This window comes from Heteronotia binoei, chromosome 7 (assembly GCF_032191835.1).
Source record: "Heteronotia binoei isolate CCM8104 ecotype False Entrance Well chromosome 7, APGP_CSIRO_Hbin_v1, whole genome shotgun sequence".
NCBI classification, from domain to species: Eukaryota; Metazoa; Chordata; class Lepidosauria; order Squamata; family Gekkonidae; genus Heteronotia; species Heteronotia binoei.
This window is the reverse complement of record NC_083229.1, coordinates 107,703,905-107,720,473: the sequence shown is the minus strand read 5'-3', so window position 1 is coordinate 107,720,473 and position 16,569 is coordinate 107,703,905. Positions and strand designations below refer to the sequence as shown.

Here is a 16,569-nt window from a genome sequence, read left to right as displayed (position 1 = left end):
GTCATGTGTTGCAATTTTATATGCTAAGTAAACTATAAATAATTTATTTCATATTGTTAAGGCGGCAAAATTAACTTAGGGTTATTAGGACAATAAGTACTGAATATATCTCTATTTTCCTGCCGAATTTCCAATTTTTTTCTGGGGGGGGGGGAAATCCAGAAAAAAGCTTTGAAATTTTACAACTCTCTCTTTTTAAACCTAAATTTTATTGAGTTGAATTTGACATCTCCAGTTGCATCTAACATAGCATGTACAGTTATTGTTTCATCACAAAATAGATATTGTAGTACTAGAACAATGCAGAAAATGTAATGAAAAGACTTAGGGGCCTGAAAAAACCATCACTAGGAGGAAAGGCTGGAGCATTTCAGTTTAGAAAAGAATAACTAAGGGATATGCTAGTAATATTATACATAATGCATGAAAAATGAATAGAGAGATTTTCTCTCCTTCCCCAATATTAAACAATACTTCTTCACTAAACTGTTTATGAAGCCTGGCTTAGATAGTCTATCAAGCTCAGTATTTAGGACTGCCAGTGCTAACATCCAGGTGGGGCCTGAAGGTCTATTGGATTGAAACAAAGTTTATTGGGGGAGGGGGGGAGAGATGAGGAGGTGGAGCAAAAACTGTGCCAGAACCTCAGAAGAAAACTGAGATCTCCAGACTACAGAGATCAGTTATCCTGGACAAAACAGTTGCTTTGGAGGGTGGACACTGTTGCATTGTGCCCCACTAAGGTCCCCATCCTCCCCCGATTCCATCATCAAATCTCCAGCAGTTTCTCAACCTTGATCTGGCATGCCTAACCTCCCCCCCACCCCGTCATCCTCTACCAGTGGCCAGCTGGGACCTGCCAATCTTAATTATACCCTGCTGCAGCTCTTCCACTCTTCAAACCCTGCTCTCCCCAGTCCCACCCCCTCAAAAAAACCTCCAATAATTTGCTAACTTGGAGTTAGTAACCCTAGCGGTATGACCTCTGAGGTCCAGGTCTTTCACATCATCTACTGCAGGAGTGTGAAACTCATTTGCTATGAGGGCCGGATCTGACATAAATGAGACCTTGTCAGGCTGGGCCGGGCCATGTGTGTACCTATTTAAGGACACAGACAAACATTACTAATTTTTTTAAAAACTTAAAACATTAGCACCTGTTGGTCTTAAAGGTCCTTTCTTTGGATTTCTCCCATGGGATCCAGGGAACGAGGCAAAGGAAGCTCTGGCCAGTTCTTTCCCTCCCTCCCTAGGAGACCAGGAGGGAGAGGAGCTTCAACCAATGGAGAAGATTGAGATTTTGCTCGGTAGTGAGATTAAGCAAGCCTTGCAAAGCAAGCTGAGATGCAGAAGGAAATAAGAGAAAGGGAGAAGGAAGCAGACAAGAGCCAATTGCTCAGGGGTCTGATTTGGTCCCCAGGCCCCATGTTTGATACCCCTGATCTACCATCTATTCCTCTTAAGCAAAGAGGCCAGGAACTGAACCTGCATTTTTTTTCTGCATATAAGAGTATTTGCTCTGCCACTGAGACAGAGCCCTTCCCCAAAAGGAATTCACTGGGACAATATGAGGTCAGTGCTGTATATGGCTTTAAAAGAGGAGGAGAGAAACTCAGAGAGGATAGTCTATGAAGGGCTATTGCTGCAGGCAACTAAATGGAGCCTCCTGAGAAGAAGGCAGTCTTCCACTGAATGCCAGTCAATGGGGTGGTATAGAAGAGCTGGCCCTTCTTGTGGGCTTTCTGGCAGTTTAGCTTGCTTGGAGGGTGGGAGGGACAGATGCGGAAGCAGGACCTCAAATCTGATCCAGCAGGGCTCTTAAATTCTTGAGTCTGTAAAGGTTTGCTATTTCTGAAAAATGTATATGCAAGTCAACTGCCTAAAACTGTCAAACGAGGCAGGGAAAGCCCCAAAGACTGGAGTCATGTTTTGAATTTAAATGCACACGCCCGCTAGGGTAGCCTGAGCTGAGGTCACAGGAGACACTCCCTTAGCACACCCGGGTGTCTTGTCTTGCTGCATCTCGATCTCCCCTCAGCTGCTTTCTGAGGAAAAACGAACTCGAAAGAGGGCGCCTAGATGTGAAGCAACAGGAGCGTCGTTATTAGGGGACTCCCGATGCCCAAAGCCACCAGGGCCGATTTTAGCTGGAGGAGGTCGAGAACTGAGCTGCCGCCTCAGCCCTCAGGACGGAGAAGAGCCATATTCTCCTCCTTTGAGGGGCCTCGCGGGCTGCTGCTGCAGGCAGCTGTGCTGGGCCCGTTCCCATGGCGACTGACTCCCTATACCGCGCAGGGAAGGCCGCGGCGAAGGAAGGGCCTGAGCCTGCCCTGTGGCGGCGTCCTCCCCTGCCCTATCCAGTCATGTACCCAGCGGAGAGTGGGGCTGAGCCCGCTTCTGCGAGAGAAACACACGGGGAGTGCAGAAGCTTCCCAGGGTAGGGGATGTGGAGGCGGCGGCGGAGGGCCTGGGGAGAAGGGGGCGGTGTGGGAGCCTCCGCCCCGACGTAAAACTACTTCCTCTCCTTTCCTAATCTCCCAATTTCCTGAAGGATTGTTGTTCCTGCTTCAAACTCTTGCAGACACGCGCTGCTTCTTTCGCCTCGCTTTCCTTTATGCCTCGCTTTCCTTCACAGCCCATAGAGGGTAAGGAGTTCCACGTGCTCTGGGCCATGATTAGAAAGGAGACTCTCCCCTCCCTTTAGCCTCTGTTCTTTAGTGCAACCTGGAATGAGGCTTACTTTTAAACATAATAATCTTTTGGCGTTTTTCATGTCCGGGCTACTTGCTTCTTGCATTATGCACCGTATTCACACAGAGTGGAGTTGGTTCCATAATCCTGATTTCCTACATGATGTGACACAAACATACATTTGCTAACATGCAGAAAACACGTGAAACGTTGTGCATTGAAACATGAACAGTGGAACCCAGGAACTTGAGGGGCAAAAGTAAATTATTAAAATGTTTGATTTTAAATTGGCTCTCTTCTGCATGCAGCGTTAGTTAAACGTGCACGGTTGAATAGTAATTAATTTCTTGTGTGACGTTGTGGTATAGCCAGGAGATCCAAAGATTGTCTGGCAGCCTTAAATTCTAACTTGTTTGTGGTGAGCTAGACTTATTTTGGGGGGTTGAGAGAGAGCTGTGACTGATCCAAGGTCACCCAGCAGGCTTCATGTGGAGGAGTGGGGAAATGAACCCAGTCCTGCAGATTCAAGTCTGTTTCTTTTAACCACTACACCATGCTGGCTCTCATAACTGAATAGCAAAAATCTGTTTTTAACCTCACAATTTGTACAGATCAAACATTCTTAAAACAAAGCACACTCCCCTCTTGAATGCAGAAAGCTGCTCTGATTTTTTTAAAACCTCTTCCACCGGTGCACTATTTGTTGTAGGGTTGCTAGATCCGGGATGAATCATGGGGAGGCCAAGTTTTAGGGAGGCAAAAGGACTTTTGCCAGGTATAATGCTATAGAGTCCAGCTTCCAAAGTAGCCATTTTCTCCTGGGTAACTGATCTCTGTCAACTGGAAATAACCTGTAATCCCAGGAGACCTCCAACTCCTCTCCCTGGAGTTTGGCAATCCTAGTATGCTACTGTCAAAGGGATGAGACTACTGCAAGTCTTGTTCAATGGGAAAATCCCCTGGTGTGTCTTCTTTGACTTGCATACCTCCTGCCATTGGCCAGCTTTTAAAATAATTCAGTATTTGAGCCAACACCTGAATGGTGTCATATGACCCCGAGGTATAGGGGGGGACTGTGTGTGTCATGGCAATCATGAGCCACGATGTGTGAATGATCAAGCACCCCTTCATAAGCTCATAGTCCCTTGGTGGCATCTGTATTTTCACTTTATCAATCCTAACTATAGTCGCATGCAACCCAGCTGGCTCTGCTATTTGGCACCATTGTGGCTGCTTATGCTGTCATAAATTGTCCATTTTTGCTGTTTTGCTTCTTTTGATTTCTACTATTTTTGTGTCACTCCTAAATTCCTGTCTCCATACAGGCTTGGCAGGGGAAGCAAGATCAACAAGTCTCCCAGCTTAATGGAAAAAAATGACTTCGTTCCTGGCATTTATGGGACCAGTCTCCCACTGAGCTGCTTCACACACCAGGTAGGTGAGCTTTGGTCTCACGGGTCACATTTTACACACATTATTTTCCCACATGTGTTTCATGATCAAGTAGGTAAGAGTGTATCATATTAAGAATGAAATATATTTCTCTATTTGTTTGAAAATCCAAATTGCAGGTTTGAGAGTCAGTGAAAAGAAACTTGTGGAATCGTATAAAATAAGAGTCTGCCATTTTTGTTGTGTCCCAAGAGAAAGTAGATAAAACAAAAAACATGTTAAAGCTTTTTTGTACTTGTCAGATCTTGATAACTAAAACTTTTTAAAAAGCAAGTTGACCATTGTGGCTACTGAGTCCATTGAAAATTTGATGGCAAAAGAATTCCAAACGTGGTAATCAACGGGCAAAAGAAATTAAGTCTCATGAGTTTTACCTCTGAATATCAAAATTATGTATAGTCCAGTTGGTGTGTTCACATAAGGGGAAAACATTTCAGAATAAGAATATTCTAAATAAATGAAATGTTTTCATGTATTGCAGTTGCCTGTTTGGCAAATGTCGTGAGTAATTATTAATACCATGGCCACAATATGCAGACTTCAAGTTTATGGTATGATTCTAGAGTGCCTACAAGACTAAATCCACCATAGTAATATGTGGCAGGGTGACACCACGTTTGTTTGCTTATGATAAATTCTTGATGAAATGGCTGAGATGGTAGAACTTTGCTTAGCAAGGTCATGCTGACATCTCAGCTAGATGGCCCTAATTTGGGGATTAAAGTGAAGTGCTTCCGGTCCTCAAATCTGCACATGGTTCATGCTATGCCAGATTTTACTGAACTGCATACCTGATAGTGACCGGCACAGAATTAATGCAAGCGGCTCATTCTATATGGCTTCCATGTTTCCTTTCCTGTGATATTTCTGTGCTTTGTATTTTATACTATAGCTGCCCTCTGGATGTGCCCTTCCTTAAGTATGGAGTATGAACAGGTGACGTTCGTGCATTTTAGTTTTCCTTTACAAACAGAAATATATGGTTATTACAGATTTAACTCATCTGTCTGTAATGAAATCATATAGTCTTGGACAGGAACGAGCATTGGCAGGGGCAGGCCTTGAATTCAACAGGAGCTCACAGGAGCACAGCTCCTGAACCTTTCTGAGGGTTCCCCCTCCTCCTCCCCACCTTCCTACCTTGTCCATTGAATAGTAGGTGCAGCTGCATAATCCCTGGATGAGCTTCCCCACTTTTTTCCTACAAAATGACCCCTGGGCAGGGGCAATAGCTGCATCCCCATGAGCCTCATTGTTTCCGACTCCTGTTCCACAGAAGCAGCTTTGGGAGAGCTCAAGAGGGTGAAATGGAAAGGGGAGACTGCTCTGATTTTTTAAAAAACCGCTTCTACCAGTACACTATTGGTTGTAGGGTTGCCAGATCTGGGATGAATCATGGGAAGGGCAGGTTTTGGGGAGGGGAAGGACTTCAGCCAGGTATAATGCTAGAGAGTCCACCTTCCAATGTAGCCTTTTCTCCAGGGTAATCCCAGGAGATCTCCAGGCCCCATCTGGAGCTTGGCAACCCTAATGTGCTACTGTCAAAGGGATGAGTGTGGAGTGTTTGTGGAATACCATGTACAACCCTTTGAATCCTGGTGAATATCCTTGATTTTTGGAGCAATATATTTTCCCTTCAGGACCAGGTATTATTATGAGATAGCATTTTAAAATTGCTTGTTTTTCTTAGGGAAACTGACTAGTTAAAAGAATCTTCAATAAGGTTTATTTATGTAGATCTCAGAGAAAAAGAGAGACTTTGGTTTGCTTAGTTGCTTTAGCAATAAATACAGAAATGAGTGTTTATTACTCATTTGAACGTACTAATGAATCTAGTTTATATTGTTTCTGATTGCAATTCTTGCTCGCTCCCCCCATTCTATTTAAAATACAAACCTAAATTATACTTGATGTATATGTGCAACTGAACAACAACAAATATGCTACAAATACAGTTGGTATGAAACTATAAAAAAACATGTAATTGCAGATACAACACAATTGTGGTCTGGATTCTGATGGCTCTACTCAAAATAAATTAAATTCACCAGGAGATAAAGTTGTCACTGGAGGTAAGCAAGCATAAACATTCTTAATACAAACAAGTTGTTTGCAAAATGTATGCTGATAAAACAACTCCTGGTCTTCTACAGGTGTTCATGGAAGCACATTCTATAAGGTAAGAACAAAATAACCATCACTTTTTAAGTTATACTTTACAACTGCAGTATCTTGTTACAGTTTTTAATTCACAGAGATAACCTACATTATCCACTGGTATGAATGGGCCTCTAAATAGAATGATAACTGAGTGCCATTGAAGGATTCCCCTATTGTATTTTCTTTACAGAAAGAACCCATATCTTCATTTGTGAGGATATGCTAATGCAACTGTTGATTTAACACCTCATTAATTTCAAAAATCCTGTGAAGTGCCGCCATTGGCTGGCATCATCTCTTGGTTTTGGAGACACCTAGATTGCCAGTTGCCTTTGTTGCTGCAGCTGCTCAATGAGAATTGTTTAAGCTCAGACTTTGCAAAGGGTCATCCAGCATCCCAGGTGGTCAGCAACATCACCATTTATTTGCCTTTGTACAGGGTTTTTTGGTAGAAAAAGCCCAGCAGGGACTCATTTGTATATTAGACACACACCCTGACACCAAGCCAGCCAGAACTGCATTCCTGCTCAAAAAAACCTTGCCTTTGGAGCACAAATAAGTTACAGCCCAAACGAACATTACAGCAAGAAGTAATGATATCTGTACTGCTTCTCTGATGCCCCCATGTGGATGCTTCCTCTGTCCTTTTGGCAAGGATTTTCCTTGAATTCTAGAGTCACATATATGTACCATTTGAAAGAGGTCATCATGTCCAGTTGAAACTTATGGGGATGTAACAGGAGAATCTTAAATTAGTATTAGAATCTAAAATAATTATTGGGATCAAAATATGCAGTACAAATTAAATATTACAGTTTAGAACTAATGTACCTTCTCAATGTTGCAGTGACTCTGTTCTTTTACAGGACCATTATAAAGCTGCAGTGGAACAGCTGGCAGCTCTTAGCTTGTCAAAAAATACTAGGACAGCACAGGTAGTATTTGTTTGCCAAAATCACCTTTAATAGAGTTTGCTTCTTTTTGTATTCACTGTCCTTATTCTGACTTGCATATCAATAGTTTTTTGTTGTTGTTGGACATGTTTTGCTCATTTCAGCTCAATCCAAACAGCAGCAAACAGGGGGCATTCCATACCTGGAGCTATCTGCACCACCAAGGCAACAATTCAGTAAGCAGGTAAAGAAATTTATTAGCACTGTAAATAGAAATTAAATAGAATGGCTAGACAGGTATGCCAAAACATGCAAATAGCCATGTTCATAGATAAAAACTGAGTGCTAGGTGCCAGCCTTATCGTGTGTATCAGAACTCCTTTGTTTTGAAGTCTGTAATGCTCTTGGTTTTTTCTCTTGTTGTTTGTATATATAAATGCTTCTTTGCTGGGGTTGGAGGCTCCTTTTTTAAAAAGCCCAACGTATATGCATAGGGACCTATGAAATTTGTTTTGCTGGGTATTGCAAAATAGTGAAAAGAGCTGGAGGTGGGTTGTGTCATTGTATGCTTACATATCTAAGAACAAATGAAAGGAGAAAAAACAGATGTGATTATTGGAAGAGATTTTTGAATTGATTGACGTGTGCAAAGTTATATCAACATCTCCATCACATGAAATTTTAATAGTGAAAGACTGGCAAAACAATTGATGGAATGAAGGAACACTATGAAATGCCCATACATTGTCTGTCTGTCTGTCTGTCTGCCTATCTATCCAGAGCTTTTTGGGTAGAAAAAGCCCAGCAGAAACTCATTTGCATATTGGGCCACACCACTGATGTTACCATTGTTTAACATAGGGCTTTTTTGTAGAAAAAACCCAGCAGGAATTAATTTACATATTAGGTCACATCCCCTGACCCTAAGCCAGCCGGAACTGCTTTCCTGTGCGTTCCTGCTTTTTAAAAAAGCCGTCTGTCTTATCTGTCTGTCTGTCTGTCTTTATTTGGTAACAGCCATGGATAAGCCGAAACTTGATACATGGACAATGCCTGAATACGAAAACATATCAAGAAGAATAAAAAGAAGTATAAAGATGAAGTGTTAAGATCCAGAATTCTGCCTTGGCATCTTGCACCTTTTGTTATGTAATATGGTCTAACCTTACTGACTGATCCTACTCACAGAAGAAAACAAATATATTTATATTACTTGAGCTGCAAAAGCATGCATGTGCTCTGTATCTCATACCAATCTTTTGAACCTAAATATTTGTACAACTGCCTACACTGATCTTTCTGCTTGCAATCAGTTTTCGTTCAGGAAACTGAGCTGGGCTTTTTCTACCCAAAAAGCTCTGGATAGATAGGCAGACAGACAGACACAGACAATGTATGGCATTTCACAAAGAAGTCACAGGCGACAAATTATATTGCTATCATTTCCATCACGATTAGGCAGCTGAAACTTCCCCTTCTGCAGTCTCCAGTTTAAAACCATTCAACTTGATCCTGCATATGTTTAATCAGAAGTGCCAGTGATTTCACTCCAGTAAACACGGAGTAGATCGGTTACAGATTAAAACAGCTGAACCAGCAAACAGTTTCCAGTCCTTTATTTCTGCTGAATAATGCTGGAACTAGACACTAGGGGAATGTAGAACTGGTGCCAAAAACAGCAATCTCATGCCCAGTTTCCCCTTGCAGGAGTTGCTTTGTAGAAAAATAAGTGGTGGAGCTTGTCCAGGGGTTGTTATTCAGCTGCACATACTATTCAATGAACAAGATGGGGAGGAGGAGGGGGAACCCTCAGAAAGGTTCAGGAGCTGCACTCCTGTGAACTCCTGCTGAATCTGAGGCCTGCCCCTTTGTCTCTCTGTAGTATGTAGTTAAGCAAATGTGTGACATGTTATTAAATTTATTTTTTTTATATTTAAAAGTTTTATTGATTTAAACTACAAAAAAAGAAGCATTGCAGAAGATACATAAAAAGAGGGAAAAGGGGCCTTGACAGAATGGGGAAAACAGAAACAGAAACCAATACAAATATATCAATTATAATTCCACCTCCCAATAAAATGCTCAGATCATTCTACCTACAAGTATAAAAATCTCCTTAAATATTACCTTTCTTTCTTCTTTTACCAGAATAATTCTTTTTAATAAACTAGTAAAGCAATGTAAATCTAAACAGTTCTTAAACACAAATTAAATATAACCAGTTAAGAAAAAAGATTTTTTCTTTCAAGACTGTCTCAAGGTCAAATTTATCTAATTTAACTCATGCCTATAATAAGCACAAAGTCAGTTATTGATTTAGCATAATCCTTATTAAAAGAAGCACATAAAATCATTTCTTTGTCCATAGCAAATTACCGTATTTTTCGGTCCATAAGACGCTCCGGACCATAGGACGCACCTTCCTCCTGGGGGGTGATCCGCTGCATCCGCCTCCGATCCCGGCGCTTCCCCCGCGCCTGCCTGCCTGGCTCCAGCTCTGCTTCCAGCAAGCGCTGGGATCACTCCACACTGCCCCCACCACAAACCCAGCGCTTCGCGAGCGCCGGCTGCGGAGGGAGCAGCGTGCTTCCTCCGTGCCTGTCTGCCTGGCTCCAGCTCTGACGCTTACAGCAAGCGCCAGGATCGCTCCCTCCGCCCTCCGATCCCAGTGCTTGCTTTAAGCATCAGAGCTGGAGCCAGGCAGACAGGCACAGAGGAAGCACCCGACCCCTCCGCAAACCCAGCGCTTCGCGAGCGCCGTCTGCGTTGGGGAAGCCAGGCAGGCAGGCACGGGGGAAGCACCGGGATCGGAGGCGGAGGCAGCGGATCCCCCCCCCCCCCCGAGGAAGGTACGTCCTATCGTCCCTTCGCTCCATAAGACACACACACTCCCCCCCCCCCACTTTTTTTTGGGGGGGGAGTGCATCTTATGGTCCGAAAAATACGGTACATAAAATACAACTGAATATTTTGTCTATCTCCATCTAAACCATTTCTCCTGATAACATATTAAAAGCAAGTTTGCCAAATTACCAAGTCTACCAAATTCCACAGCAATTATGCTATCTGCCTTTTCACCCTTGATCCTATTCTTACATCATTATAAGCAATCTCACTAAATAGGCAAACTATCAATACATCTATATAGAGAAATAAGTTAACTACAGTCATTACTTTTTCAAGATCTCCCTTATTCTTTTAAAGTTTAACGTCTGTTCATTATTAATGGTTACATGTTTGTTTATTCATCAGGAAAGGAAAAAAAAAAGAACCCAGATTCCAGAGTTCTTCTTCCCAAAGATTAAAAACTTTTAAGTTCCTTTGATTTCTGCACCCAAATTGTATCTGAGGCAGCCCATATAATCATAGTTTATCTTTTGGTATCACATTTTATTTCTTAGTCAGAGTTCCTTGTTCAGTCATTAACCAAAGCAGAAGAAAAAAATCTAAAACCCTTTTTTTGAATGGCCTTCCAAATCCAGATTTGTTGATTGGAGTGCAGCTTTTCTCTTCTCAACATGGCCTGCCCCCTCAACCACAGGGGGAAGAATTCATCACCATTTTTCCCTCTCCACTTGATTTTACTGCAGCTTAATTTCCAGTCTAGTTTTGAAAGTGCGTAAGAAGAGACCATCTTACTTTTCCTTTGTTTGATTCGCAAAATATCAGTTTCCCCTTCTACTTTCACTGCCATAAATACACTCTTTAGTATTGGATACCTGTCGGATCTTCTTCCCTCAGATCATTAGCTGTCAGCATAAAATAATCTCTAAGGAGCTGCATAAATGAAATAAGATCTTCCTTCAGAAAGCTGAGATTTGCGCAAATATCTTTTTCATGTGCCATTACATTAAACGGTGCCATATCAAAACTCAGTCTCTTAAGTCAGATTGTACATTCGCGTCAAGCTCCTGTTTGACGCCGTTCCACAATGGCTTCAACTAAAGTTTTAGAAACCATTCTTTCAAATACAGTCAGGCAATAGAGACAGAACTCTTTACTGTATATCTCCTTTGTGTTCAGATCATATTGCAAATTCTTGGTAATCTCTTTGATATATATCCAATTATAGTCCGAGTCAGCTTTGATGATTATATTCAATCCAGTTTAAATAGTTAAGACTGCTCATAGCGTTTCGAGGTCTTTTGAGCTGATCTTTTGAGCTAGTCTTTTGTTGTTATGCAGAGTGACCCATCGGGGAGTAGAATTAGAAAAAACACCTACTTGTTTAATAGAGTCGTCGCTTTAGAAGTGGAAAAATGCTGCTTTAAAGATGTACTGGGGAAGGTGAAAGCATAAAAGCGGTCGGGAGTTCTTTTTCTGGTAATATGCCAGCTTTCATGGCCACGGAGCTTCAGGACGCATGGAGAGCACAGAGGGCAGTTGCCTCTGGCCCCCTCCCCACCCCCCCCCTGTAAAAGTCCCATGCCGGAGAAAAAGCCCTCTGGGCTTTTCCTATGGGGGCATCACTTCTGTGACACCCCTCCAATGGCCAGACTCAGAGTTGCTGCAGGGAGACGATCTGCAGGCAACTCTGAAGCCCGGAAGTCAACATGTTATTAAATTTTATGGCCCACCCTTTCCCATTCAACAGTATTGGCTGTCACAGTGATGTCATGTCATACATTTTTATAACTATATGTAACAAAAAAAGGAGGGGAGATTCTGTACATGGTTGTTTTTTTCAGTGGCAACCCCACTGTCATTGTCATAGTTTTTCTTCCCAGAAGATTAGATAATCTATGTGGAGCAGATCTTCAGAGTATGTGCAAATATATGGCAAACCATGCCATCCTGTTGATGCATTTGGAGGCAGAAGTGGGTATCAGGGATTTGCCTTGGATCGGTTTCAGTTCTTCCTCATGGGCTCAAAGAGTTGCCAGCGGAGCGAGCTGTTTTCACTGTGGGAGTTCTCTTGTCCATCCAGTTCCACAAAGCACAGATCTGTTATTCAACCTCTATGTAAAGCCTTTAAGAGAAGCCTTTCTTAGCTCTGGAACTGGAAGCCATCAATATGCTGACATCTCTCTATTCTCAGCGTGTTTTCAATATACTGTATCTCTTTATTCAGATCCCCAGGTGAAGTCATAGAAGTCGCTGTGGTTAAAAGCCTAAAAGTGAACAAATTGAAACTGAACCCAGACAAGATGGAAATGATGCTGTTTGGGAAGACACAAATCTTCAAGGATATTGTGCCTTCCACTTTTGTCAGAGTTCAGTTGACTCTTGTTGACTCTGCTAAGAGCTGGATCATACTAGATCCAGTATTGCTGCTGGAGAACCATTTTTAATTATTTTATAGTTTCGTTTCAAAATTTTTGACTTTGAAAACTCTGTAGTTATGTTAAAGTATTTTTACTGCATTTGTCAGTCTAACTAAAAATAATAATAAAAGCCCAGCAAGACTGCACGGCCTTGGCTAAAATTTAATCATCCATCCTTTACTAAAGATACTGCATTATGCTTGCCTTTTAATGTTTAATTCCTTTCCAGCATACCAATTGGTGTTTCAGACCAAAGTCGATATTTTGTCTTTGACAATGACTAGCCAGATGCCCTAGACTAGAAACTGAGGAAATGATGCGGGACATATAATTATCCCTGGGCCACCCTCAAAGGAAACATATGCCCCTTGCAATAGTCGTGACAACACATCTCAGTGCATAACTGTGCACTGGACCTGTTGACTGATCTTTGTATAAATCAGAAGCCTGTCTCTCTTTTTTCTCAGAGTAGCTCTCAAAGTGTTAAAAGGGGGGGGGGGGGTTGGCCATTAAAAACATCAATAAATTATCAAATGTTTCAACGGATAACTAGCCAAGCTTTTTATTGAGGGGGAAGCGATCTGTTCTCTCTCTCTCTCAAAAAGTGGGCAATGCTGCCTGAAGAATGTGGGAGAGAAGAGATCACTTCCAGTCCTGGGGCTGTACATATGTCAAATGAGGAGTGAGGCTAAGAAGCAGCAGAACGTGCTCTGCAACAACCTTTTTGGCCCCTGGTCCTTTGGGAAGGCATGGGTGTACACCTACCACATTCGGCTGCATTGTTCCCCTTATTAGCTACCATTGAGAGGCATATGTTCTATCAGCGATTAATTCCTAACACCAAATCAGGATGAATTCCCCAGACTACATGATGTGAGAAGTGCTTCTCTCTGTTTTTCCAAAACTGCTAGTCATTTTTCTAGCTAGTTATTGAACTAGAGGTGGGAAGTTTTCTTTTACATGAGACTGGGGACTTGGGAACAATGGGCAGCAGGATCCAAATCCCTGCTGCCCTGCACCAATCAGAGACCCCCAGCTGGTTTGAATGACCCAGTAATGTGCTTGCGCAGGAACCCAGTGTTGTATATAGTTGGCTCCTTTCTGCAGTCTTTGCAGTGCAGCCATCTACCATGCTGTACCTAATAACGAGCTTGTTATCACCACTACCTCGCCTCTTCAATGCATAGAACCCACTATATTATAGTAATGTTAAAGGATATGCTGTTTTTAAAATGGAATGATGTAACTTTTGTATATCAGTTAGATTAATAAATTGCTGACAATATTGAACTCTCACGTCATTGTGTATTGTCATGGAATTTAGCTGCAAATACATTTATTCTTCCTCTGCATCAGCAGTGCAGAGCCAGTTTGGTGTGGAGAGCCAATTTGGTGTAGTGGTTAAGTGTGTGGACTCTTATCTGGGAGAACCGGGTTTGATTCCCCACTCCTCCACTTGCACCTGCTAGCATGGCCTTGGGTCAGCCATAGCTCTGGCAGAGGTTGTCCTTGAAAGGGCAGCTGCTGTGAGAGCCCTCTCCAGCCCCACCCACCTCACAGGGTGTCTGTTGTGGGGGAGGAAGGTAAAAGAGATTGTGAGCTGCTCTGAGACTCTTCGGAGTGAAGGGCGGGATACAAATCCAATATCATCAATGACAGTAACAGCTGTCTCCTGTATAATGTATTGCTCTACCTTATTAATACAGTTTCTCTCTTTCTCCAGAGATTTCAGTAAACCTTCTGCAGAAAAGCCATCTAGCTCCAATGATACTCCAACAACCCTCAACACCAATCCAACGCTGGTAGGTTCTCACCCTGCGAATAAGTACCAGTCAGTTTCATATCCTGGAACCCAGCAGACAGAGAACTGCAGCAGAAATGGAGATGGGGACTTTTTCAAAAAGACCCATGAAACCTTTGTTTCCAGTCATAGTGAAGATACGCTTTCTGTAACAAAATTGAACTTGAAAACAGGAGACAGCCACGGAGAGGACAAGCTTTTAGCCAAGGAAAAGGATGCATCTGAGGGTGCAAAAAACAGGTCAGTTTTGCTAAAATATTTAAAAAAGGCAAATCTTAATCTAAGACCAGAGCCTATAGAAGACCTAGAAACTTCTTCTACTGAGTGTGATACAGGATTTTCATATCCCGATTTCCTTCCTGCACCTTACAATACATTGGATTTACAAAAATTGTCCTTATCCAAGGGGGATGATTGGAAATTATCATTTGAGCCACCACTGCAAGGGTCACTTGATAAACTACTTTCTCGCTTAGTGGAAATGGAAAGATTACAGCATTTGACAATATTAAAAGAAAGGACAAAGGAACTATCTGCTTCTCCTACCACGAGCAACCGCCCCAGTTCTACAAAAGATGTGTATCAGTTGAAGCAGTTGAAATCAACTGATTTTTTGTGTCCTCAGGCAGCCTTTGATGGAGATTTTCACAATTTTGGCAGTTGTATGAAGGAAACAGACATCTCAAAGTGGACTTGTCACCATTGTCATAATAAATGGAATTCTGGACCAGTTCTCCCTCTACGTTCAAAGCACCTGCAAGCACCCTACAACAAGAGCACGAAGGCGCCAGTGATTGTAGACTCCGGCAACATAGCTGCCCGAAAGTCTCTGTCATGCTCTAGAAGTTCAACAAGAATCCATTCGACTGTCAAGAAACCTTCACGCAACACACCTGCAGTTTTTTCTTTAGCTGGCAGTGAAAGTTCAAAATGTAAACTGCCAAGGAACAGAAAGAAACCTTGTAGAAATAATATTGCATTAATGAGCAAACCTTTCAGCTCTCACAGATTAAAATGTTTGTCTGTTCTGGCAAAGGCCAAGCAGTCACAGGTTGACCATCAGTGATCTGTTGAATTTGGTCGTTAGGCCAGAAGCACTTCAGAACATTGCGTCCAGTTGTCATTTGTATTATATTAGAGTATCAGATGTTTTTCCTTAGCAATCATTTTAATTATTCCTGCTTTAGTAGTGGTGAACTGGCTAGAAACAACTATAATCAGAGTTTTCTTTGAGCTTTTTTTTAAGGCAGCATTCAAATTTACTTTTTACTATATTTATATTGAATTGTAAATAAAGTGTAGCATGTGGGCTGATTTGTTATTATTCTAAACTGCAAAACAGTAATGAGAGATTAAATAGACTTTTTGATAGAAGCTCTTATGGCTTCAGATAAGCTTCTTGAGTTGTGTTGGTAAGTGAGGGAAATGAGCAAATCTCCCTTTGAGCTTCTGTATGGCATCCACATACCATGGCGAACAGAAAAAGATTCACATGTAACACCTTGAGTGTACTTCTGGACAGTGAACAGTTTAATTGCTCTGACACTGCCATTCATCTGAGGGATAGATATTAGAAATGGAAGACACACTACTATCCACCTCTCTCTCTCTCTCTCGGCTTGACTTCGCGAACGAAGATTTAAGAAGGGTGCAGTAGTCCACGTCTGCTGCAGGCTCGCTGGTGGCTGACAAGACCAATGCGGTCTATCCACCTGCCATTGGATGATTACTACTTTCAATACCTGTTTAGCAGTGGAAAAAAAATGGTTGCATACCTGTGCTGAGACCATGTAAGAACATAAGAGAAGCTATGTTGGACCAGGCCAATGGCCCATCCAGTCCAACACTCTTTGTCACACGGGGTTTTTTTTTACCCAGGTGCCATCAGGAGGTCCATCAGTGGGGCCAGGACACTAGAAGTCATCCCACTGTTCTCCCCCAAGAATACAGAGCATCAATACCCTGTGGCTAATAGCCACTGATGGACCTTTGCTCCATGTTTATCCAATCCCTTATTGAAGCTGTCTATGCTTGTAGCTGCCACCACCTCCTGTGGCAGTGAATTTTCATGTGTTAGTCACCATTTGGATTTTTGACCACGACAGAGCAGCTGTTACAGGATATCAAATTGTTTACAATTGGGAAGGGGACCAGCCTCTTTATCGTCTGAATGTGGATAACAAAAGCAGCAATATCCCACTTTCACACTGGGATCTGCCCTAAGAAACAAACATATTCCATAGTAGGTTCCATTGTTGAGGGAAAAATTATTCTAAAGCCTATAGATGGTTATAGCTTACCTAAAACT

The 16,569-nt window shown here is 42.2% G+C and overlaps 1 protein-coding gene across 2 annotated transcripts; it reads left to right on the top strand.

Moving 5' to 3' along the window:
* The first annotated feature begins 2,403 nt into the window (after window positions 1-2,403).
* On the top strand, window positions 2,404-15,570 carry FAM217A (family with sequence similarity 217 member A). 2 transcript variants are annotated; one of them, XM_060242992.1, is made up of 7 exons: window positions 2,404-2,437; window positions 4,017-4,125; window positions 6,134-6,215; window positions 6,297-6,322; window positions 7,170-7,238; window positions 7,361-7,440; window positions 14,184-15,570. In XM_060242992.1, exons 2-7 carry the CDS (start codon window positions 4,057-4,059, stop codon window positions 15,325-15,327), a joined length of 1,470 nt encoding a protein of 489 aa, XP_060098975.1. In that variant the 5' UTR covers window positions 2,404-2,437; window positions 4,017-4,056; the 3' UTR covers window positions 15,328-15,570. The 2 variants fall into 2 exon arrangements, with proteins under 2 accessions (XP_060098975.1, XP_060098974.1); XM_060242991.1 differs by lacking the exon at window positions 2,404-2,437 and adding an exon at window positions 2,544-2,645.
* Window positions 15,571-16,569: the final 999 nt, after the last annotated feature.

What these genes read in the sequence shown, in the direction of transcription:
- FAM217A (XM_060242992.1), top strand. Translation starts at nt 4,057, where the DNA reads ATGGAAAAAAATGACTTCGTTCCTGGCATTTATGGGACCAGTCTCCCA. An exon ending in AGATAAAGTTGTCACTGGAG is followed by an intron (nt 6,216 to 6,296) that starts GTAAGCAAGCAT and finishes GGTCTTCTACAG; the next exon opens with GTGTTCATGGAAGCACATTC. An exon ending in ATGGAAGCACATTCTATAAG is followed by an intron (nt 6,323 to 7,169) that starts GTAAGAACAAAA and finishes GTTCTTTTACAG; the next exon opens with GACCATTATAAAGCTGCAGT.